This window comes from Vicia villosa, linkage group LG2 (assembly GCF_029867415.1).
Source record: "Vicia villosa cultivar HV-30 ecotype Madison, WI linkage group LG2, Vvil1.0, whole genome shotgun sequence".
Taxonomy (NCBI): Eukaryota; Viridiplantae; Streptophyta; class Magnoliopsida; order Fabales; family Fabaceae; genus Vicia; species Vicia villosa.
Genome location: NC_081181.1, coordinates 228,667,094 through 228,689,494, shown reverse-complemented (window position 1 = coordinate 228,689,494; position 22,401 = coordinate 228,667,094). Strand labels below are relative to the sequence as shown.

The window sequence follows — 22,401 nt, the reverse complement described above, 5'->3', positions numbered from 1 at the left end:
AATCTGTAGCGGCATATAGTATTTTATTCTTTTGATAGCCGCATGGCATTTATATGAATAGTATACTATAATAAAAATGATTAAACTATACTCCCTCTGTCCCAAATTATAAGAGAAAATTACTTTTTAGATTCATTGAATAATTAATGTATCTGGTCTATATATATACCAGATACATTAATTCTTAAATGAATCTAAAAAGTGATTTTCGCTTATAATTTGGGACGGAGGGAGTATTATATGCAACTCTTGGAGAAATTGGTAAGTGGATTTTAAAACTTTCTTTTAATGTAGGATTTTAAGAGTTAAGAGTTACAACTACTGTTATTTAATTTCAAGAAATTCTTCAAATACACAAAAACAAGAGTTTTACACCAACCAACCAATACTCTAGTATTCTCTTATATATAGATAAAAAACAAATGCTTAATGACAAAAACATAGGTGCAAGTGGAACTCAACATGTGAATCCACGGTTAAAGATTTGACAATTTAGTAAACTACAATTGACATTGTAGGCTGAGACGGTGGTAAGGATCTACCAACCGATAAATATTTAAATAAAATATTACTCTCTGTCATACAATTAACAATCTAGAAAAATAATTAAAAATAAGAGAGAATAGTATTTTTACTATAATACCCTTATCAGGTATTGAGAATGATGAAACTTTTATTAATTAAAGATAAAATTAGAAAAAAAATATATTAAAAAATGAAATAAATTATTCATTTTAGAATATTATTTTATTCTAAATGAATCATTTATTGTGAGATGGAAGGAGTAACCAGTAATTGATTAGTCTTTACATTAGGATATCTGATTTTTATCTATTAATCAATCTTTCAAAAGTATGTATAGAATTTTTTAAAATTTTAATACTATTAGTAATATTTATAGACATTTAAGTTTCAACTGGTTTTCTACTAATCATCATTATAACCGCTAACATTGGGAGACAATGCAAACTTAGTGATATATATCCCAATTAGTGCACACTTATCCATGGTTAATTAATCATTAAGTCAAAGTAACCTCATGTGAACATATCTCATGAGTCAAGATATTTTAGTATACAATGATTGATTAATGTTGAGTATTTAAAAGTTTGTAACTTCTATATGATTTTAATAATACAAAACCTTATGATAATGAGACACACATTGTGTTATTTATATTAGTGCATTCCAGGTATATACATTCATTCATTGATCATTCATTCATTCACACTATATGAACATGTGAAAACGCTTACAATTCTCAGCCATGACATCACTTCACACTTGTTCTTCAATCAAATCCAATCATTATCAACAATGATATAGCTAGTAGTACTTAAATCAACACTTCACTCTCTTATTGTACTTCATCTTCCATTTGCATCTTGATCAAATGGACAAGGAAGTTCAACTTTCTTCAGTTCATGATGCTGCTGATGAAGAAATTGCTTCTAATGAAATTTCACAACAATCACAAAGACGCAAGGGTGGTCTTATCACCATGCCTTTCATCATTGGTATCTTTTCTATAACTTTGATCATTGGTTTTTCTGAATGATGAGTTTGAGTTTTGTTGTATGATATTGATATGGTTTCGTTGTTGCAGCGAATGAGGCACTTGCGAGGATGGCTAGTTTGGGTTTATTACCAAACATGATAACATATTTGATGGGAAGTTACAGACTTCATCTTGGAAAAGCTACTCAGATTCTTCTCTTATCTTCTGCAGCAAGCAATTTCACACCTGTTGTTGGTGCTTTTATTGCAGATTCTTATCTAGGTCGATTCCTCGGTGTTGGATTAGGTTCCGCTGTTAGTTTTCTGGTAATATATATTCCTTTTTCTTATCTTTTGACTTGAATATGTTTATGATTCGGTTCGATTTTGTATAGTCAAATTGTTTACATTCGAGTAGCTAGTACTTTTTTAGTATGTTTGGTTTCAGTTTTATTGATTTTGATATGTTTCTAACATTAGTACCTTTTGAATTTGGCCGAGATTTTTACACTGAAATTTATTGATACCGACGCTTCTTTTTTTTTGTTATAGGGAATGACACTGTTGTGGTTAACAGCCATGTTCCCACAGGCAAGGCCTCCAACTTGCAACCATCAAACTGGAGGCTGTAAATCAGCAACAAAAGCTCAAATGGCAGTGTTACTCTCTGCGTTCGGTCTAATGTCAATTGGAAACGGTGGTCTTTCGTGTTCTTTAGCATTTGGTGCAGACCAAGTGAATAGAAAAGATAATCCAAATAACCATAGAGTTTTGGAAATTTTCTTCAGTTGGTATTATGCTTTCACAGTTATAGGTATCCTAGTAGGTCTTTTAGGAATTGTATACATCCAAGATCATCTTGGATGGAAGATTGGTTTTGGTGTTCCGGCCGCACTCATGCTTTTATCTACTATCTTATTCCTTCTTGCTTCTCCTCTTTATGTTAAGATTACTAAAAGAACCACTTTGTTCACTGGTTTTGCTCAAGTAACTGTTGCTGCTTTTAAGAACCGAAAATTTCAGTTACCTTCTCAGAATTCAGCTGAATTTTATCATCACAACAAGGACTCCGATCTTCTTGTTCCTACTGATAGACTAAGGTATGTGGACTCAAAAACCATTTTTCGTTCGAATAAAAAATTAGATTTCATCGGCTTAAGAATTTCATTTTCAGGTTTATGAATAGAGCCTGTGTTATTATGGACCGTGAGCAAGATATAGCATTGGATGGTACAGCGAAAAATCCTTGGAGACTATGCACAGTAGATCAAGTTGAAGAACTTAAAGCCATTGTTAGAGTTATTCCGCTGTGGTCAACAGGAATCATGATGTCTCTTAACATTGGAGGATCATTTGGATTGCTTCAAGCTAAATCCTTAGATAGACATATTTCCTCGCACTTTGAAGTTCCAGCGGGATCGTTTAGCGTTATCATGGTAGGTGCAATATTCATATGGATTGTTCTCTACGATCGTGTTCTTATTCCTCTAGCATCAAAGATAAGAGGGAAACCAGTGAGGATAAATCCGAAGACGAGAATGGGAATCGGGTTGTTTTTTTCTTTTCTCCACTTGGTAACTTCAGCGACTTTTGAGAGTATAAGGAGAAAGAAAGCAATCAAAGAAGGATATTTGAATGATCCTCATGGAGTGTTGAAAATGTCTGCAATGTGGCTTGCACCTCAGCTTTGTATAGGTGGTATAGCTGAAGCATTCAATGGTATCGGCCAAAATGAATTCTATTACACAGAATTTCCAAGGAGTATGTCTAGTGTTGCCGCTTCCCTTGGCGGATTGGGAATGGCTGCAGGAAACTTGGTATCTTCTTTTGTATTTAACACGATAGAAAACGTTACTTCGAAAGGAGGAAAACGAGGGTGGATTACTGATAATATTAACCAGGGTCGTTTCGACAAGTACTATTGGGTTATAGCTGGAGTTAGTGCTCTTAATATAGTGTATTTTTTAGTATGCAGTTGGGCTTATGGACCTACTGTTGATCAAGTATCCAAGGCAACTACTGAAGAAAATGGTTCGAAGGAGGAAGATTTAACCGAATTCAAGAATGTGAATCCGCTATTTGATGACAAAGGTAGTGATGAAACTAGTTCAAAGGAGAAAGAGTTAACTGAATTCAAGAATTCGGGTCAGGTTGAGAAAGTATACAAGAGTAGTGAAGAAAGTGGCTGAAAGGAGGAAGAGTTAACAAAGGATTAATTAATCGGGTTGATAATTGAGCAAAAGTGCTTAATTAATTGGAAATGATCATGATTCATACTCAAATGGGATATAGACATTTCTTTTTCCTGTTTGTTTCGATGAGTCTTAATAGGAGTATATGATTAGGCTATATAATATTAATTTACTATTTGGTTATGCATACTCGACTTGTGCTTGAAGATATATAGTTTGAACATATAATAGGTGAAATGAAATGCACCAAACTAGAGGCTTTGTCTATATATCTTATAAATGCAATAGTTTTCTATACAATAGTTGTGTAACTAAATGCGTTGAAGTATAAATCAGTATGTTTTTTATGATATCTGTCTACAAATCCCACATATACTGGGAAAGATATTTGGGACCAAAAGCTGTTAAGGCTTAACCACTTTATTTGGTCAAAGATAGATTACTTGTTTTGCAAGTAAGACAGATAGAGTCACAACTATTAGTTTATTAGCTTTAAGTTATGCTTTTAGTTACCAAGCATTGATGTAATCTGCAGCCTGTTAATAGGGCTTTTTAATGAATGATAAAGATAAAGTATTCCCATCGAACAATTGGTAATCTGGTCCTGATTTGCAAAATTACACTAACGCTACTTTGTTTTTTCACAAGCTTGCTTTTCTTTCAACTATGGTAGACCAAAAAAACTTTGCACCATCTGCAATTCCACTATTCAATGGCTTTTTGATAACTAGTCATGATTATGGAAAACTTGTTACGACCCAAGGAGTATTGGACTCCTGTCGAGGAGACAGTGATGGCTGAACCTCCAAATGAAACATTTGAACAACGCAAGGCTGCAACAACGAGTAAATAGAACGATTTGAAGGTCAGGAACTTTTTGTTTCGAGCAATTGATAGATCACTTCTTGAAACCAATTCTGTTTGTGACACACCCAAAGACATTACAGATTCCATGCGCCAAAAGTATCAAGACTCTACTAAGGTGAAGACAGCACAATTACAGGCACTTTGCAAGAATGTTGGCCGTTGTCAATAATTTGAAGACTCGCGGAAAAAAAAATCATGTTACCATTGTTGAAAAGATTCTCAAATCTTTGACTTCAAGATTCAACTATTTTGTATGCTCTATAGAGGAAATGAATGATGTAACCAATATTTCAATAGATGAAATAGAAAGTAATATGTTTGAGACAGAAAATGAGAAACTGGCAACTTCTAGCTCTATTTTCATATAATTCAATTACAAGCATCAAGCACAAACACAAACACAAACACAAACACAAAAACCAATAAAAAGAAATACAATTTTCACTAATTTTAAAAGAACAATGGTCACATAGACATGGATTGGTGTGAGGGAGGATTTCTCGATGTTTGATCATTTTTCTGTTTTGCAAGGATACCATTCCACCCTGCAGAAAGATATAAGAAAAATCAACTTCATGCCGAATAGTTTTCAACTTTACGAACATCTTTTTTTTATAACAAGAGGATGTAAATAAACAATGAAAAAGTTGAGGTGAATCAATTACCAAGTGCAGGGTCAAGTCCTCTAATTTGGAGCTCTCTGAACTCTTGACATAGGGAACAACATGGACAAAAAATGTGAGAAATCACATCAGAATATGGAGCTTCCACCAAATCATACTTTTTCCTTAGCTTTGTTCTGTACTTTGATCCCATAATCCATTGAGTGCATAATGCTGGCATCATTAGCAAGTAAATGAAGCTTCCCAAAGGACAACCTTACATCATTACAATCAACAATTAGAGTCTGTTCATTTTATTACTAAATCAAAAATTCACAAACATCAAACTGTTAGCATGAAGACTTGAGTTTCAAGAGTATGTTCATCTTAAGGTCTCAGGTTCAAATCTCGTTAGGTGTTAACATTTTTTGTGTTGAGTCAGTCCATATAGAATTTTGCTCTGGTTTTAAATAGGAACCCTCGGATTAGTCGGTCCTAGGACTATATACCGAGTTTTGAGAAGAAATAAAACATCCTTCCAAAAATATTTTTATAGTAATTTTTGCAAATAAGTGCCTTTAATTTGTAGGATTAAGGATTAGATAGAGGTACTTACTGAGTTCTCCAACATCCATTACTTCTGATATCTGTCCAAATGTTACACAAGGCAAAAATGCTGTCATAACAGCTGCAATCCATAAAACAAATTATATGTTAGCAAGTAAAAAGTTTCTCATAATAGTAGTTCCATGCTATGAAGCACCGACACAGACACAGACATATATAGGTAAACATCAGACACAGGCAATAATTTGACAAAATTTAATATGTCAATGTAATTATATAAGTAAAGTAGCTATATAAGGAATTAATATTACCATTAGTTTGGTTTTCATGACAGTCAAATAGTCCAGTACTCCATGGATGTCCAACCTGCTGAATTGTATTAGCTTCATTCCTTGAGCCAACAGGTTCTTGCTGTTGTTGAGTATTCTGCTCCTCATTGGTCTGCATCTTACTCCTTTTTTTTCTAGAAAAAGTTGTAACAATAGTAGAACATAAAACTAAACAAAGTGCAGAATCAGCTTGTTGTTCAAGTAATGCAATGAATGACCATATATATGAAACTCTAATGTTTGGTTATAATATATTTTAATTGCATGTTGGAATATGAAAAGCCATTGGACCATTTAACTTTTGAAAATCATTTGAGGATTTTATACAAGTCAATGAATGACAGGAAGGTTCGTATATCCTTCCACGTCCTTTTGATAAAAAAAAATAGTACTAGTATTATAAATGTTAAAATGAAGTCAAATTAAAGAAAGGAAAAAAGTGTATTTAATTTAAGTTAATCTTAACGTTTTAAGGAGTCTTATCTTGTTTAGCTGTTACATGAATGAAGGTGGACATTGAAGTGTGAATGAATGTTGGATACAAAACAAACAAAGATATGCAGATTTAACACGACTAACAGCCGGAATGGTTGACACCAAATTTCGGCTCATACTAGGGACCAAATTCGAAATTACAAACTCATGTTGTGTGTGTAAAGTTTCAATGGTATTTGACATTATGTATGTTGATATAAAAAATATAAATATGATTAGAATTTATAATTAAGACTATGCATCATGATTCATGATACATATACTCAGAAAATCGAACAACTAAAGGCCTATTTGTTTTAGGTTTCTTAAAAATGATTTTTATAATATTATATATTTTTGTTTAAAAAAATTTATAAATTTGTTTTAATAAAAATTAGATTGAATAGTTGCTTTTAAAATATTTTTTTTTATATTCATCATTCTACCATAACTTTTTTTGTATATTAATATTTTTTAAAATTACTTAATTTTAAAGTTATTTTTTTAAAAATTTCATAAAAACTATTTTTGCAATACAACTTTTAGAAAAAAAAGTATGATTTCAAATATAATTTAATATTTAACAATATATATTTATGTTATAAATTATTAGTTGTTGGTAAAAAATTTAGTTGTATTTATATATTTTCAAACTAATATTCTTACATAATTCGTTATCACTTATTATGTAATTATTATGTAATGTAAAATTGTAAATGTGTTTAAATATAGACCAATATAAGCATAAATTGAGATTAAAAATACTGCACTGCACTGATATAAAATAGTCAAAAATTTATTAGAAATTTATTAATTTGCCATATCATCAACGTAAATTTAAAATAAAATTTGATTTGGCGAGATATATGTCATTGATTTGTTGACGGTGTAAAATGATTATATTCTTTTTTTCATATAAATTATAAATTAATCAAAAATGTTAAAAATTCAACAAAATTAAATATTATTAGATGAGATCCATCTTTAAGAATGTGCAAAAGGAACTATCACTGATGATTTAAAATTTATCACGGTTAGATTGTGATTAAAAAGAGTCTCATAAAATATTATTATGGTTAAACCATTACAAAAAATCTAAATTTTTTTATCACAATTAAATCGTAGTTAACTTGACCAAGGTTCCGAAAAAATTTTAAGACGGCCATGATTGGATGTTTAATCACTCGGATCAAATTTTAAATTAGATTTTTAAAAATCAAATTAATAATTCTATTTGATAATATTTTTTGATTCATTAAAGAAATGAAATAATTCGGTTAATTAACAACATTTTATTTTAGTTCTATGATTTTTTTTTTAACAGTCCTAATTCGGTTACTTAGCAAGGTTCTCTTCATTTTGACTGATTTATAATTTTTTATCTTTGAAGACACAAGTGAGAGTTGGTCGAAAGGTTACTTAAACCATTACAGGTCACTAAAAGTAAGTTTAAGTTTCAATTGAATAAGGTCCAGAGATCAAGCATTACCTTCCCTCTTTCAAGGGTCAACCGAAAACGTATACCCCTATCTCTAACTATAAGGTCAAAGCCATAATGTTAATGTGGATGTGAATACCAGTCTTATGCGCCTACATTTTTATTAAATAGAAAGTCAATGGTTCTTTTCTACTAATTGGGATTTTGTTGAGTATCATATAGTTGTGAACTTTGTTTACTAAAGCATTTTATCATTCTAAGTTTCTAACAACCTTATCACAAGTTAAGTTATTGGTAATATAATTTCAAGATATTGAATTGAGAAGAATGTAAATAGTATTAATTAGTTGATAAAATTAAAAAATATATTCTGTATATGTTAGTTCTATTGGACCGGGCCATTAAGAATGGGTTGGATTGTAGCTCAAATTCAATAAAGGCCTATCAAGGATTGCAACTCGTCTAGGAAAAAAAATTTATAGTTCTCCTTCTCTTCTTGGTCATCCGCGGCGAATTTTTCAGAATGCTCCTATATTTCAAAAATGCATTTCCGAATTCAACTTTTAAAAAAAAAATGATTTCGGAGATGCACTTCCGAAATACCTTTTTTTTTTAAAAAAATGATTTCGGAGATACATTTTTAAAATAAAGTTATTTTCTAGAAAAAATGTAAATTCGGAAGTGCATATCCAAATACACCCTCTTAATAGAATTCGGATTGTTTATTCTAATAAGATAATAAGTTGTGTTTTTTTACTACTATTGATTTTTGTAACAAGCTACTCGCGTCGCTAAAATAATTGTTTTCTTTGCAAGCAATGATGATAATGACTATGTGGTTGTTGTCAATAATTTTGTTCTATCATATTATTTGTGTAGGCGTGTTGGCTCTAGTGATTTTTTTTTTAAACATTTATGCCATTTATATTACTATTTAAAATTTTGATTTTAGATCAGTTTTTGATTTATCGTATGAATTATACCTTTTGTTATTTGAATTTTGAGTTGTTTGTACTCAAATATTGAGCATTTGTTTCACATTGTTATTTGAATTTTGAGTTGTTTATGTACTCACATTTTTATTTATTGTCTCATTTGGTAGGGAACATTATAATTTTGAGTTGTTTTTATGTTGTTCCATTTGAAAGTTTTTTTTTCATTTTGAAATCTAAAAGTGAGAAACACATTAGGATATCTGTTCTGGACCGGCCCAATCCAGTCAATTGGGCCATTCCCGCATTCGGCCCAATACGCTTCAGAACGCACGTGGTGGTTTCCATCCGACCAGACTGGGCAAACTTGCCAAGTAACCGACCACGAGGACCCCTCGTGCTCGGTAAACAACCAATTCACGCATCTCCTAAATATCCGCCCTAGAAGGAGGTGTCCAATCTGTTCCAAAAACATCCTATAAATAGCCCTCTACATACAGAGGGCAAGGTAATCTTTTTCTTACCACTAAAACCCCATTACTTTGTTGTACCTTGTGGAATACATACTTACTTTGGCATCAGAGTGCCCTGCAGGTACAACACTTTTTTCTCCATATCTGTCATCCTGAACTTCAAGCCCTCATTGTTGCTGGTCATCTGATCTGCTCGGTAAGATCAGTGGCGCCGTCTGTGGGAAATTTAGCTCCCCCGTTCCTTTTTCTTGCACCTTCGTGATCCATTCTTGCATCCTGCAAGAACCCAGGAACCAAAGCTTTAACCAAATCATACTCATGGCCGACAATAACGAAGATCCCTCGTCATTAGACGCCGCAATTCTCAAGAAAAACGACATCTCCGTCGTTCCTCCTTCCAGAAACACTGTCCCTCGAGACGGTGTCACAGCATCCCCTTCCCCTAAAGATCTCCAAGATGACCAATCTCATCGCTTCGAAGATACAAGCGAAAAGGACACCCACGAAGAAAGTCTGGACAACCCTTTCCTCCCAAAAGGGCAGACTCTTCCGGACCAGACCATAAACGTTATTCTAGCTGCTCTTGCCCAGACCAATGCGCTCTTGCAGCAGCAAAGTAACCGAATCGGGGCCCTCGAACAGAAGCGCCGTTCAAGAACTCCCCCGATCACAAAACTCGTTCTCGAAGCGGAATATTGACCAAGAAACGTCCACGTTCCCCTTCTCCCAAGAAGAATGGGGATCCCCCTCTCAAGAAAGGATCGAGCGATCAGCGTTCCCGCCACCATTCACAGTCCCCTCGGCCAAGAAGGAAATCTAGATCACCCCCGGGAAAACACAACGACAACCGGAGGCGACGCATGCGTAGCCAGAGCCGATCTTTTTCTCCCTCCGCCAGCGATGACGAGGAAGAGCGCCATGGTCCTCTATCCCAGGCAATTTTAGAGGCTCCCCTGCCAACCGGTCTCGAAAAACTCCCTCCGTTAGGGACCTATGACGGGACCACAGATCCGGACGAGCATATTGAGAACATCGACGCCCTTCTCGACTACAGAGGAGTGCCCGGCGCCATTAAATGTCGTTTGTTCCCGACCACCCTGCGAAAAAGAGCCATGACTTGGTATAAAAGTTCGTCAGACGAGTCCATCACATCATGGAAGGTGCTCGAAAAACTTTTTTCCAAACATTTCACGGCCTCCCGAAGACACCCAAAGTCAGAAGCCTCTTTGGAAGCCATTATCCAAGGAAAGGACGAGTCTCTACGGGCGTACATAGAAAGATTCAATAAAGAAGCCGTACAGGTATCCACCACTGCCCATATGAAGAAGTTCTTGCTCGAGCGCGGCCTCCGACCATGCTCGGACTTCGCTAAAGCCGTCGGAATTGAAACTCCAGCCACTCTTGACGAATTCTTCCTCAAAGCCCAAGCCTACATTCAATATGAGGAGAAAGAAGCCGCCCACGCCGTCCGTAATTCCAGGCACGAAGATAGCAGTAAAAATGCGCGCCAAGATGAGTCTCGCCGGGGAACTGACAAAAAGAAAGATGATAAAACTCGGGACCCCAAGGACTACAAAGCCCCTGCGGGGAAATTCTAAGAGTACACCCCGCTGAACGCCTCAAGGGAGCGCATCTTGAACGAATGCGCAAACGCCGAGTTTCAGACGGGCAAGGTCCGATTCCCTAAGAGCATGTCCGCCCGGCCAAACGTTGATAAATCGAAATTCTGCAGATTCCACAAAGGCCACGGGCACAACACCGAAGATTGCATCCATCTTAAGGATGCCATAGAGATATTAATCAGGGAGGGACATCTGAAACAGTATGCGAAGAAGCAGGAGGCCACTAGAGAAGCTAAACCAGTCACCGAGGAAAAGCCGGCGGAAGATACGCCCGCCATGGAAGTGGCCATGAGCGTTACCAGGCCGGAAGATTTTTACCTCCCTGACTGGGCCAACGCAGCAACCACCTATTCCTCCCATAGCACATGGGAAAGGTTCCTGTCCACAATGGTTATATCAGGCGGGGGTTTCAGCAAACTGACCGTCGGATCCGTGAAACGCAAGTTCGAAGAGCTAATCTCGGCCAGCGCGAACGTAGCCTCGACCTTCGACCACGCCAAAGGCAGTCCCTCCTCAATATCTTTCTATAAAGAAGAGTTGCTCGGAGGAGCACCTAACGCGACCATCCCTCTCCTCATCCGAGCTCGGATGGCTAATTTTGACGCGCGACGCATATTGGTCGACCAGGGAAGTTCAATGGACATCATGTACTCCCAATTGTTCAAAACATTACAGCTGAACGACAGTCACCTTACACCATACGTAGGATCGGACTTACAAGGATTCAATGGCACAGTAACCAAGCCGTGGGGATTCGTGGAACTCATAGTTTCGATCGGGTCGGCAGAGACCACCAGGGCAGTAAAAGTCCAATTTCTGGTCATCGACTGTCCATCAATATACCAGTGCATCCTCGGACGCCCCACTCTGGCCGAACTAATCGCGGTTCCTTCAACCGTACACCTCAAGCTCATATACTATACGACCAAAGGACAAGTAGCGACACTCAACGGCGACATCGAAGCAGCCAGGAGGTGTTTCGAAGCCTCCGCCAAAGGCCTGAGCGCGATAAAGATACCGGCCCAAGAGAAGACAGCGACCAGCGCTACTTCAGAAACCAACAAATCTATGCCCCGCATCAACATTGTTGACCACGACAGTCGTTTTCTGGGAGAACCCGAGCAGAGCATCAACTCAGGCGCATCAGAAGGGATCCTCCGGCCAATTCCAGACGGAGACTTTGAGCTCGTAGCCCTCGGAGAAGAGCCGACCAGGGGAGTCAAGATCGGATCAGACCTGCCAGACCTGGCCAAAAGGCAACTCAAAGCTTGCCTCCGTGAGAACGTCGACCTATTCGCCTGGAGCGCTGCAGAAATGCCCGGACTTGACCCAGAAGTGGATTGCCATCACCTGACCATCGACCCGACCTGCAAGGCCGTCGCTCAGAGGAGAAGAAAACAGTCACCGGAAAAAACGGCTGCGGCCGAACTAGCTGTAAAAGACCTCCTAGAGGCCAAGTTTATATCTGAGGCCAAGTACACTACTTGGCTCTCCAATGTTGTACTTGTTAAAAAATCAAATGGAAAATGGCGCATGTGCACTGATTACACCGATCTTAATAGGGCTTACCCAAAAGATGCTTATCCTCTCCCTAACATAGATAAACTAGTCGATAATTCCGCTGGTTTTAAATTACTTTCATTCATGGACGCATATTCCGGGTATAATCAAATACCCATGGCTAAAACTGATAAGAAATATACGTCCTTCATGACCGAATCGGGCAACTATTACTACAACGTAATGCCCTTCGGTCTGAATAACGCTGGTGCGACGTACCAGCGCATGATGACCAAAGTCTTTCAAGCAGAGATAGGTGATATGCTCAAAGTCTATATGGACGATATGATCGTCAAATCCCAACGGGAGACCGATCACGCCGCTCACCTTAAAAAGGTTTTCGAGCAAGCCCGAAAGTGTAAAATGAGATTCAATCCGGAAAAATGCACATTCGGCGTCCGCGCAGGAAAATTCCTCGGCTTCTACCTAACAGAAAGAGGAATCGAAGCCAAACCGGATAAGTGCAGGGCCTTCTCAGACTTGCCCACTCCAAATTCAGAAAAGTCAATCCAAACCTTGAACGGCATGCTCACATCACTATACAGATTCGTGGCCAAATCCGCGCAGCATGCCCTACCACTATTCAAACTCCTCCGCAAAGAGACCACATTCGAATGGACGGAAGAGTGCGAACGCGCCCTCTCCCATCTCAAGCGGACATTATCCAGCCCACCAGTTTTATCTAGACCAGAAGCTGGAGAAATATTATACATCTATCTCGCCGTAGCCACCGAGGCCGTTAGCGCGGCCTTGATACGAGAAACCTCGGAAGGTCAGAAACTCATTTACTTCACAAGCAAAGCACTCCAGGGCCCCGAGATCAGATATCAACAGATCGAAAAGGTCGAACTCGCGTTAATAACCGCATCCCGAAGACTCAGACACTATTTCCTAGCACATACCATAGTCGTACGAACTGAGCAACCCGTAAAACAATTGCATGCACGCCCTGACATGGCCGTGTCATACCCCAATTTTTGACCCTAAGATCACGCATCATTTGCATACCAATCATCAATCAAGAAGTTTTAACCTAGATCTCTACTTGCAATGCTGTGCTCAATTCATCTGCAAAGGAATCATCGAGCACCCATGTTTTAGTTTGTATATATTCCTTTACTAACCAAAATACCAAAAATATTGCCTTGTGCTCTTGTATGTTTGTGTTTTGTAGGTACCAAGTCAAAATACCCATCAAAGGAGCATTTTTCAACATTTTCACTGTGCAAATCGATTTGCATAAGGTGTAAATCGATTTACACAACTGTTTCTGCACCAGATTTGCTTCTGCCATCAGTGCAAATCGATTTGCATAAGACAGCAATCGATTTGCATAACTGTTTTTGCCCCAGATTTTGCCTTTTTCAGCCATGTAAATAGATTTGCATAATGTGCAAATCGATGGCACCAGCACGAATTTGGAAAAATGAAGGCAAATTTCAGCTTTTTGAGGTGTTGACATCATTTGCAAGCATGGGAAGCATGACTTGGTTCTTACATTTGATTTCCTACATCATCTAATCATGTACCCTCATGTGATTGCATCAAGACCATTGGATTTCATTTTTGGCTCCTGTAACTCGGTGAACTGACTTTTTATTTAAGTAAGCAACAATGTTGCGGTGAAGCATGAGTCGCCACCGACTTTTATTTTGTCCAATGTTAGGAAGGGTAAAAAGTACAGAAAAAGACCCTTTTTTTTAAAAGAAACGGGCTCGGGGGGTAAGTTATGAAAAGGGAAGGTGCAAGCACCCTTTTCATCCGTAGTTTTCTACGGGCTCTTAACTTGCTTAGCTCATGTTTTGTTTGTTTTGAATTGAAGAGGGACATAAGGACTTTAGCGTAAATGCGTAGCCTTCGCCTTTGAAAAAAGTTTTTGAAAAGATGTTTTTTATTGAGCTAGGCAGGTTACGAGAACTACCCTAATTAACTGGTCTTTTTCTATGCTTTTTACGATTCCCAGGATTATCCATACTATATAGAAGTAGGAAATCCTTGTTATATTGGACGTACGGGTCATCGAAGGGTCATCGAGGTCGTTTGAAGGCAACAAGTAGAGGAACCTTAGCATTTTAGCGGGACTATCATCATTTTCCGAAGGGACTCCGAGGGACAAGATCTTTTCTATGATGATTTTACTCGAGGGTCATTGTTTTGCTAAGATACCTCTACATTCGAGGGACACGACCATTTTAATCGAAGGCAACCAAGAGGGGCGTACCCTAAGGGTGAGTGCGTGCAAAGTGTGTTTGATTCGATTATAGTTTATCTTGTATTTTTAGTGAGCTAACGTTTGATTTTATCTTGCCATACACACCCTAATTAGCATACATCTAAGCAATATATATAATAGAAAAATACAGAAATTAAAAATGCGGGAAAATAAAGAGTTTCATTATATATTTACATTCGACCTATATACATTCTAATAGCATAATAAAAATCGAAAAAAACTAACAATCACGCGTCATACAAGGGATTTGAGATGGGAGAAGAATCGAGGGTAAAAGATTAGAGTCGGAATAAAATCAAATTTTAACGGAGATTAATTGAAAACCTAGATTAATCTAATTATCTATTCAAACTAAATCTAAATTAAATTATACTAAGAAATAATTAATTAAGTTTAAATCCTAAATCTAATTATTTAATTTAAAATTAATTTAAACCTTCCTTATTAAATCAATTGAGAAAAAAAAAACTTAATAAAAATGATTAGTAAAAAAAAACCTAAGTTCTAATCATTTATCTTATTTTTTATTTAGATTAATTTTGATTAAAAAAATGCCTTGTATGCTAAAAGGTTAAAAATCCAAAAAAATAAATGGCATTTGGCATGGCTGGGGTTTGAACCCAGGATCTGGGAGTAACTGGCAAAACGCGCTGACCACTGCGCTGTGTTCATTGGTCTGTTAACCTGTCAAACAAAAAAATATAAGTTTCAAAACGTGTGCCCAATGGTCTTTCAAACCGTAGTCAAACGCTGGGCCCCATTTATTGGAAAGAACGAATCAGTGTTGGAGAGAGATTGAGCGTTTGTTGACTAGCGAATGAGAAAGGCCCACGCGTATGGTCCAGGTCCAAGGTACTATTCATTGTCTTCAACCTTTGGACCTGCGGTTTTACCTGCGGAAATAGCCATGGGTTTACCTGCGGTTTTTTCTGCACATTCTGCAAAATTTAAAAACTCAATAAAGTGACATTAACAAAATAACATAGATGCCCAGATCCCCTTAAAAACACGCCAGGAGTTCAAATATGGTGTCGCTTTCGTCTAAAAATAGCTATATCGTGGGGAACGAAACCGAACACCATGCGTGCCCTAGTCATGGTACTTTGCGATTTAAGCTCTCAAGCTTTGTTTTGATAGTCCAACCCTGTGCTAAATACTACCAGGAGCTTATTCATGCGGTTAGATCTCATTAAAACACAATAATATTAGAGATACGAAATAACAAAAAAAAAATCCATGAATATATGAATCATAAAGTACGAGTTCATGGCATGGTTATGTACTATATGATCCGTTCAGACTTACTCTCCAACACCTTGTGAGTTAAATGGAACAAGAATTCGATCTGTTGAATGGCTATGTGGAGAACTTTCGGCTTGCCCTAGTTTTTGAAACTTTGGAAATTTGGAAATCGTTTTTTGAGGCCAAGGATCCGTGTCCCAAGAGGCTGCACGAGTTATGAATATATAGTGGACCAAATTAGGGTTGAAAAAAGATGGAAAGAATCATTGTCATCAAAGTGTGGAAATGTCATGATTTCTTTCCAAAACATTTTTTGAAAACTTTCCAAAGATCCAAGATCTTGTCTCAAACCTTCCTTTTATATTTTCACACGACTTTTGCACACATGTGGGGCCTTTAAATATTTGGAAATCACACATATGTTCTTTTTACCATTAAGTTATGATTTTAATTCTTTTAAAATTGAATTTAAATTAATAAAACCAAAAATTAATAGAATAAGACCATAGAATAAATGAAAATTGATCCATGGGCCTCTTATGAAGATGCATTTTCGTGGTCAACTATGAAGTATAGGCCCATTGCTAAAAAAAACAGAATTTCTCAATTGTGGCTTTATGCATTTCTCGAACTTTGCCCAACTTGCACCAATCGTATTTCCCTCATTTTTTATCACATGAAGGTGTTCTTGTACATTTTAGAAAGCTCAAAGAGTCTTCTAAAAGATACTTTTGGTTTCACCTTCATTGAACTTACCATGTTCATTTACCATCCTTTGAGAAAAAACGTCTTTTTTGCGATCTTTTAGGAGGACTCGTAATGTTTTGGCTTATATCTTCCAAATGAAGCAATTTTGGACTTGGCATGTGAGAGCCAAAGTTGTAGAGAATTCAATTTCCTTCAAATTGAGCTTTGGATGGGAAATTTTTGATGCTCCATGTGAAAGTTATGGCCGGTCAAAGTTCAGTTGACTTTCTTCTAGAAAACCCTAATTTAGGAATTTTAGGTTTTGTTGATTTTTGAACTTTCCTTGATGAATCATGATCAATACTTGATCAAATGATGAATAACACTTCATAATGAGGATGCTGACCAAAAATCAGAAGTTTTGACTGTGATTTGACCATAGTTTGACTTTTAGGTCAACTAGGCGATTATTGATCGTTTGGGCCATTGAATGAGCAATCTTTGGAATCAAGGCTTGAAACTTGGTATGGGATCTCTTTGAAGCATATAAGAATCCACGAAGTCCACTTGAGGTGTCAGAAGCTGACTTTTCTTTGAGAAGGACAAAACCCTAGTTTGAAGGGTAGTTGATTTAGGAGAGTATATACTCAGTCGAGTATTGAGACTTTGATATTCAAATGATCTTGAGTGGGCAAATTTTGGGGTATGACAGCTGCCCCTGTTCAATCTTCTTAAATCTGAGGATGTAGAGTGGTTTTTATACCAGTCGAAATCCGAAGATGGAAGGGGATTGAACACCAGAATACCAAGAAATTTGCCCTTGCGGATGCAGGGATTTTTAGTGGAGATGGGCTTAGAGATGCCATCTAGCTGAGTGAGGGGTCATGCTTCCCAGGGTGTGTATGTGATAGAACTTCAGAATGTTTAAGGTTCAAGCTTCCAAACATATATCTGGGATAGAGATTCATAGATGTTCAAGGTTCGAGCCTCCGAAACATCTAACACAGAATTCAGATCATTCGGGGTTCAAGCTTCCGAAACATATCTGTTGTAAAATTCAGATCATTCGGGGTTCAAGCTTCCGAAACATATCTGCCGTAGATTTCAGAACATCCGGGGGTCATGCTTCCGGAACATTTCTATCGTAGATTTCAGATTATCCGGGGTTCAAGCTTCCAGAACATATCTGTTGTAAAATTCAGATCATTCGGGGTTCAAGCTTCCGAAACATATCTGCCGTAGATTTCAGAACATCCGGGGGTCGTGTTTCCGGAACGTTTCTGTCGTAGATTTCAGATTATCCGGGGTTCAAGCTTCCGGAACATATCTGTTGTAAAATTCAGATCATTCGGGGTTCAAGCTTCCGAAACATATCTGCCGTAGATTTCAGAACATCCGGGGGTCGTGTTTCCGGAACGTTTCTGTCGTAGATTTCAGATTATCCGGAGTTCAAGCTTCCGGAACATATCTGTTGTAAAATTCAGATCATTCGGGGTTCAAGCTTCCGAAACATATCTGCCGTAGATTTCAGAACATCCGGAGGTCATGCTTCCGGAACGTTTCTGTCGTAGATTTCAGATTATCCGGGGTTCAAGCTTCCGGAACATATCTGTTGAGAATCTGGGGTTCAAGCTTCCAGACTGTATATTTGATAGACACTGGTTTTTGTTGATGCTTTTTCTTTGGCCAGCTGGTCAACCTGAAAGGTAAAGTTAGTTTTATGCGATGACATGATGTATGTATTGCATTGTAGTATGAAACTCTCAAAATAAATGAGAATTTTCGCATGCTATGTTTGTGTTTGCTATGATAAAGCATATGATGCATGGAAGTAGATGCATGATGTATGGGTATGTTTATGTAGATGCTTGTTGATAACTCTGCATAGTAGCTTTTCGCAGGAAAATAAATCCCCATTTGTTGTCAGAGATGTTAACAATATGATTGTATGGCGAATTTCTTGTCTTTTTGTGCCAGAACATCTGGTTGGAGATTTTTATTTGTACTTGAGGCGTACATCTTTGTAGGATAATGATGCTTTCTTTGAGAAATGCTTTGTGGGGATACTTCCATACTATTGACTATGGGAGGACACCTGGATGATTTTGATATTACTCTATTGTTTTTCCTGTTTCCTGTAAATGTAGGAATACTCTGGCAAGCGCTAGTCATGTTCAAAATGCATATGTTCATTCAAAATTATCATTGGACGCTTGCATACTCAAAACAGAGAAAGTAAAAAAGTAAACTTGAAGTAATTTTGTATTGATTTGGAAAAGTGCCATAACAGGCGAATTAGTACAAGGAGACAGAATTCCTAGTAAGAGGAAATTGTCGTGCAATTTTTTGAAAGGAAGTACAAAGAGAATAAAGAAAAAACAGCTATGTGGAAGTGATCTCATTGGGTTTCGACTCAGCTATTGCCATTATGCCTTCGAATATCTCATCCCTTGCTTGTTTGGAAAAGACAATTGCATTGATTAGTGCCTTTTGAACTTGATCTTGGTAACAGAGTTAATTGGAGATTGATGAGTGATGATCCAATGGGACATAGTCGTACGCTTTAATCCCTAACTTTTGCCTAGACTGCCTTTTCAGGTTTTCAGCCTACCGGGATACCCTTTTTTGCCCAAGCCGCCCTTTCAGGTTTTCGACTTGCCGGGTGTACAATTTTTTATATTTATATCCCTAATTTTTTCCCGAACCCTTTTGGTTCGTCAGGATGCCCTTATTTTTGCCTAGGTATGTCAACCTAGCGGGTCTATTTTATGCGTAGTATTTTTTGACTATGTCCGCATTCACAGGGTGCGGGAAGTCCTCGTCATCCATTGTGGTGAGCATCATGGCTCCGCCGGAGAATATCTTCTTAATCACAAATGGTCCTTCATACGTTGGAGTCCACTTGCCCCTGGGATCACCTTGTGGAAGAATAATGCGCTTTATTACTAAGTCACCAGTCTGGTATGCCTGGTGCCTGACCTTTTTGTTAAATGCTTTGATCATACGTTTCTGATATAATTATCCATGACATACAGCCGCGAGCCTCTTCTCATCAATCAAGTTTATCTGGTCTAGTCGAGTCTGGATCCACTCGTCTTCGCCCAAATCTGCCTCTTTCATAATTCTCAGGGAAGGAATCTGAACTTCGATAGGCAAGACCGCCTCCATACCATAAACCAATGAGAAAGGAGTTGCCCCAGTTGAGGTACGTGCAGAAGTACGATAACCATGAAGAGCAAATGGTAACATCTCATGCCAATCTTTGTATGTCATCGTCATCTTCTGTACAATCTTCTTTATATTTTTGTTGGCGGCTTCCACTGCGCCATTCATCTTTGGTCTGTATGGAGAAGAATTGTGGTGTTTAATTTTGAACTGTATGCAGAGCTCGGTGATCATTTTATTGTTCAGATTGGTACCATTATCTGTAATAATCCTTTCAGGGATGCCATACCGACAGATGAGATTATGCTTGATGAATCGAGCCACAACATTCTTGGTTACTGAAGCAAATGAGGCCGCTTCCACCCACTTTGTGAAATAATCAATAGCCACGAGGATAAAGCGATGCCCATTGGAAGCGGTAGGCTTGATTTCCCCGATCATATCAATGCCCCACATTGCAAAAGGCCAAGGAGCAGTCAAGACATTTAGTGGAACTGGAGGTACGTGCACTTTATCAGCGTAAATTTGACACTTATGACAAGTCCTGGAATGATGGTGACAATCAGTCTCAATGGTAGACCAGTAATAGCCTGCTCTCAAAATCTTTTTAGCCATAGTATGCCCGCTGGAATGAGTTCCGAAAACACCATCGTGCATGTCTTCCATTATTTCTTCTGCTTCCTTCTTGTTCACACAACGAAGCAAAGTTGAGTCATGATTGCGTTTGTATAAGATCCCATTACTCAGGAAGAATTTGGCCGAGAACCTTCTTAAAAACTTCCTATCATTGATGGATGCCCCTTCAGGATATTCCTGGGCTTCAAGATATCTTTTCACTTCATAGAACCAAGGTTTCTCGTCTGCTCCTTCTGTAACAACCTCGCAACAATGTGCTGGTTCATCCAATCTTTCAATAATGATCAGGGGTGCCTCATTGTCCCACCTAACTTTGAACATAGATGACATGGTAGCTAGCGCGTCTGCCAATTGATTCTCCTCTCGTGGAATATGCTCAAAAGTAATCTCTTCAAAATAAGGGATCAAAGTTAACACGTATTCCTTGTAAGGGATGAGATTAGGATGCTTCGTGTCCCACTCTCCTTTGACCTGACTTATTACCAAGGCCGAGTCTCCATACACTTCTAGAAATTTGATTCTCAAGTCGATTGCGGCTTTGAGACCCATGATGCACGCTTCATATTCGGCCATATTGTTGGTGCAGTCGAAGCATAGTCTAGCAGTGAATGGTGTATGTCCACCTTGTCTAGCAGTGAATGGTGTATGTCCACCTTCAGGAGAAATAATTACAGCGCCGATACCATTGCCAAGTGCATTCGAAGCTCCATCAAAAACCATAGTCCATCGGGATCCTGGTTCAGGTCCTTCATCCGGACCAGGCTTTTCATAGTCGGTAACAAGCATGATATCTTCATCTGGAAATTCAAAGTTCATGGACTGATAGTCATCTACCGCTTGATGAGCCAAATGATCCGCTAGTACACTTCCTTTAATTGCCTTCTGTGTAGTATACTGAATGTCGTACTCTGTCAATATCATTTGCCATCTTGCTATTCGTCCAGAGAGAGCGGGCTTCTCGAAAACATACTTGATGGGATCCATTTTAGAGATCAATAAAGTAGTATGGTTCAACATATACTGTCTTAGTCGGCGAGCAGCCCATGCCAAAGCACAGCAAGTTTTCTCGAGCAGTGAGTATCTTGTTTCACAGTCGGTAAACTTTTTGCTAAGGTAGTATATTGCATGCTCTTTTCGACCAGACTCGTCATGTTGCCCCAGTACACACCCCATTGAATTCTCTAACACTGTCAGGTACATTATCAGAGGTCTTCCATCGATTGGTGGCATCAGAACTGGAGGTTCTTGAAGGTACTCTTTGATTTCGTCAAAAGCTAACTGACACTCGTCATTCCATCTTACCACTTGATCTTTCCTCAACAGTTTGAAGATTGGTACACAAGTAGTTGTCAGGTGGGAAATAAACCTTGCAATATAATTCAAACGTCCCAGGAAACCCCGGACTTCCTTCTCAGTACGTGGTGCAGGCATTTCTTGAATAGCTTTAACTTTGGCCGGGTCAACTTCAATACCTTTACTGCTGACGATGAACCCTAGGAGCTTACCGGATCTTGCCCCAAAAGTGCACTTGTTCGGATTCAATCTCAATTTGTACTTCTTTAACCTGTCAAAAAGCTTTTGCAAATGGATGAGGTGTTCTTCTTCAGTGTCAGATTTTGCGATCATATCATCCACATACACTTCTATTTCTTGGTGAATCATATCGTGGAACAAAGCTACCATTGCACGCTGATATGTTGCCCCTGCGTTCTTCAAACCGAAAGGCATTACCTTGTAACAAAAAGTCCCCCAAGGTGTTGTGAATGTTGTCTTCTCCATGTCTTCTGGTGCCATCTTGATCTGATTGTAACCGGAGAAGCCATCCATGAAAGAGAACACTTTGCATTGTGCGGTACTGTCCACCAGTGTATCAATGTGAGGTAGC

General features: G+C 38.0%; 3 protein-coding genes across 3 annotated transcripts; 2 read left to right on the top strand and 1 right to left on the bottom strand.

Annotated features, from left to right (window-relative positions):
• Positions 1-1,182: 1,182 nt before the first annotated feature.
• Positions 1,183-4,308, top strand: LOC131654148 (protein NRT1/ PTR FAMILY 1.2-like). Its single transcript, XM_058924572.1, has 4 exons — positions 1,183-1,517; positions 1,607-1,824; positions 2,050-2,597; positions 2,672-4,308. Exons 1-4 carry the CDS (start codon positions 1,394-1,396, stop codon positions 3,684-3,686), a joined length of 1,905 nt encoding a protein of 634 aa, XP_058780555.1. The 5' UTR covers positions 1,183-1,393; the 3' UTR covers positions 3,687-4,308.
• Positions 4,309-4,887: 579 nt separating this feature from the next.
• On the bottom strand, positions 4,888-6,321 carry LOC131654150 (protein PLANT CADMIUM RESISTANCE 8-like). The gene is made up of 4 exons (XM_058924573.1): positions 6,037-6,321; positions 5,775-5,846; positions 5,222-5,434; positions 4,888-5,101 (listed from the first exon to the last, which is right to left on the bottom strand). Exons 1-4 carry the CDS (start codon positions 6,170-6,172, stop codon positions 5,022-5,024), a joined length of 501 nt encoding a protein of 166 aa, XP_058780556.1. The 5' UTR covers positions 6,173-6,321; the 3' UTR covers positions 4,888-5,021.
• Positions 6,322-10,231: 3,910 nt separating this feature from the next.
• On the top strand, positions 10,232-10,969 carry LOC131651536 (uncharacterized). The gene has a single exon (XM_058921195.1). It carries the CDS (start codon positions 10,232-10,234, stop codon positions 10,967-10,969), a length of 738 nt encoding a protein of 245 aa, XP_058777178.1.
• Positions 10,970-22,401: the final 11,432 nt, after the last annotated feature.